This window comes from Myotis davidii, unplaced genomic scaffold (assembly GCF_000327345.1).
Source record: "Myotis davidii unplaced genomic scaffold, ASM32734v1 scaffold998, whole genome shotgun sequence".
Lineage (NCBI taxonomy): Eukaryota > Metazoa > Chordata > Mammalia > Chiroptera > Vespertilionidae > Myotis > Myotis davidii.
This window is the reverse complement of record NW_006288856.1, coordinates 326,390-329,618: the sequence shown is the minus strand read 5'-3', so window position 1 is coordinate 329,618 and position 3,229 is coordinate 326,390. Positions and strand designations below refer to the sequence as shown.

The window sequence follows — 3,229 nt, the reverse complement described above, 5'->3', positions numbered from 1 at the left end:
TAAAGTCCTACAATTGGCTCCTCTCTAAGGGGGTGTGGCTAGGCCCTGGGGGCATGACTGAACTGGGTGGCACAAGCCAGTTTAAAGCCTGTCTGAGGCACAGCAGTCCAGGCTGTAGTGTCTATTACACCTGGAGGCATGGAGGAGTGCGCTTGCCTCTGCGGTGTGGGCTCTTTACGGGGTTGTAAGTGTCATCAGAAGAGCCCAGCTGAGACCGTAGCAGCTGATGGCAATCAGGCCCCCGCAGAAAAGCAGGTCGAGGCAGACGCCGCAGTGCGGTGCTGTGCTGGGAGTGGAGGAATCGCGAGCCCCAAGCCGCCCCTGCCCCCGCCGCCCCCGCACTGTTCACTGCAGGACCTGCCAGTGGAGATTCTGGTGGGGATCTTTGCCTCGCTCCCCGGCACCGACCTGGCCAGCCTGGCCCGGGCCTGCACCAAATTCCACCACATCCTGCACACCGACAGCATCTGGAGACGGCGCTGCCGCGAGGAGTTCGGCGTTCGTGAGAACCTGCAGAACCCGGAGATGACCGGTATGTCTTACCGAGAAGTCTATGCGAACCTGTTCTGATTCTGGTGGGGATCTTTGCCTCGCTCCCCGGCACCGACCTGGCCAGCCTGGCCCAGGCCTGCACCAAATTCCACCACATCCTGCACACCGACAGCATCTGGAGACGGCGCTGCCGCGAGGAGTTCGGCGTTCGTGAGAACCTGCAGAACCCGGAGATGACTGGTATGTCTTACCGAGAAGTCTATGCGAAGCTGTTTCCGTACAGACACATTTTGGGGTTGTGGCAGCTAAATTATAGCTATAGAACACTGCTGCATGTCGTGGTGGACGGCTTGTGCATTACTGGTTGGTCGTACAGGCCTTCCCTTAACACCCATGTGTGTGGCCCAATACATTTCAAGCCCTCGTTCAGGATTCGCCTGACGGAGCGGAACTCAGCCGCGCTGGAGTGCCTGGCGGGCCTCCTCGGCAGGCCCCACCACGGCCACGTGCAGATCCAGGGGGACAGGCTCACCATCCAGTGCAAGAGCACAGACCACCGGACGGGTTCACCCACGCGGCTTAGGGGAGAACCGGGGCGGGGGCGGGGGCCGGAGGACGGACCGCAGTACGACTGCCTGACCTACCGCCGCCTCTACCTCCCGCCGCGCCACCCGGACGACCCCATCCGGCCAGGCCTCTTCCAATACTACTATGATGCCTTCAGCCTAAAGATCGCCATGCTCAGCTTCCATGGGAAGTACGCCAGGGTCACCAATATCACGGGAGACTCCAGCGGGATGTTAGAGATCCACCTCAGGCGCCGCATCCGGTTCTCTAGGAAATAAAAAACATATACTTACCTTTTCACAGTCTACTTAGGATAAACATTTAACTATATAGTATTAGAATATAGAAATTTTATACTCTTACTTTTATGCACCATGATTTTGTCTCCAGGGGGACAGGCTCACCATCCAGTGCAAGAGCACAGACCACCGGACGGGTTCACCCACGCGGCTTAGGGGAGAACCGGGGCGGGGGCGGGGGCCGGAGGACGGACCGCAGTACGGCGCGTTCTTCCGCACCTTCCAGGAGCTCGCCCGCGTGATCCGGGAGATGGAGGAGCAGGTGACCCGGGAGCAGCAGCAGCAGCAAGAAGACGGGGCTGCGGAAAGCCAGGGCCATGGCTGGCAGAGCCCTGCCCAGCCCAGCGCCGGGGAGTCCGGGGCGGCCGCTTCGGAGGAGCAGCCTGTCCGGTTTGTGCTGCCTGTGGGCGTGCGCTCGAGTGAGCAGAACTACCCCCGAACCTGCAGGATGTGTTTCTACGGCGTGGACACTGTTTCTGTTGGCTTCCGTGGCTTCTCCTATACCAGGCGCTTACCTGGAGCCTTCATCCTGTTCGATGAGGACCACTTCGGGTTCATCTGGCTGGAGGGGAAATACTTCTTCCTGTTCGGCAGAGTCCAGAACACCTTCCAGAATGTGGAGGCGCCGTCCCCACAGGCCTTCCTGGAGATGCTCAAAAACACTCAGTCCGGACCCCCTGGGAGGAGCAGCTTGCATGCACTTTGAAGATTTGACCTTCTGACCAGGTTACCCACCTTTGTTTGTTTTTTTAATCCTCACCCGAGGATATTTTCCCATTGATGTTTAGAGAGAGTGGGGGAGAGAGGGAAAGACGGAAATAATCGATGTGAGAGAAACACATCAGTTGTTGCCTCCTGCCCAAGCCCGGACCAGGGCCAGGCTGGGTAGGAGCCAGCAACTGAGGTAGAAATAAACCTTAGACCAGTGGTCTCAACCTTCCTAATGCCGTGACCCTTTAATACAGTTCCTCATGTTGTGGCGACCCCCAATTTCATTGTTACCAATTGAACATAATTAAAGCATAGTGATTAATCACAAAAACAATATGTAGTTATATATGTGTTTTCCGATGGTCTTAGGCGACCCCTGTGAAAGGGTCGTTCGACCCACAGGTTGAGAACTGCTACCTTAGACCTTTCCATCTGCAGGTCCAGGCTCTATCCACTGAACCAAACCAGCTAGGGCTGAGCATGTCTTTTTAAAAAGAAAGAAAGAAAAAGGAAAGATCCTAAAATTAGATAGTGGTAATTGTTAGACTGTACAACTCTGAATATAAGAAAAACCACTGCATTGTACACTTCATTTTATTTTAATTTTTTAAATTAAATCTTTATTGTTCGGATAAAAAAAATTTATACGTTAAAATCAGAATCTCTAGTATCTCAGAATGTGACAGTATTTGGAAATAGGATCTTTAAAGAAGTAATTGAGGTAATATGAGGGGGTCTTCTGTGGGGCTTAATCCAGTACATCTTGTACCTTTAAGAAAATGTGAGACACACCAGACATGGGTACACAGAGAGGAAAGACCAGGTGAGGACATATCAAGTAGGTGGTCATCTGCAAGCCAAAAAGAGAGGTCTCAGAAGATAGCAAACCTGCTGACATCGTGATCTCCAACTTCCAGCTAGCAGAACTGTGAGAAAATAAATTTCAGTTGTGTAAGCTACACAGTTTGTGGTATTTTTTTTTTTTAAATTTAAATCTTTATTGTTCAGATTATTACATTTGTTCCTCTTTTTTCCCCCATAACTCCCCTCCTCCCAGTTCCCGCCCCACCCCCACCCTCACTCCCCACCCACTGTCCTCATCCATAGGTGCACGATTTTTGTCCAATCTCTTCCTGCATCTCCCACCCCCCTTCCTCCCC

At 53.3% G+C, this 3,229-nt stretch overlaps 1 protein-coding gene across 1 annotated transcript; it reads left to right on the top strand.

Moving 5' to 3' along the window:
- Positions 1-138: 138 nt before the first annotated feature.
- Positions 139-2,144, top strand: LOC102758741 (F-box only protein 31). Its single transcript, XM_015562196.1, has 3 exons — positions 139-426; positions 627-1,321; positions 1,458-2,144. Exons 1-3 carry the CDS (start codon positions 139-141, stop codon positions 2,062-2,064), a joined length of 1,590 nt encoding a protein of 529 aa, XP_015417682.1. The 3' UTR covers positions 2,065-2,144.
- Positions 2,145-3,229: the final 1,085 nt, after the last annotated feature.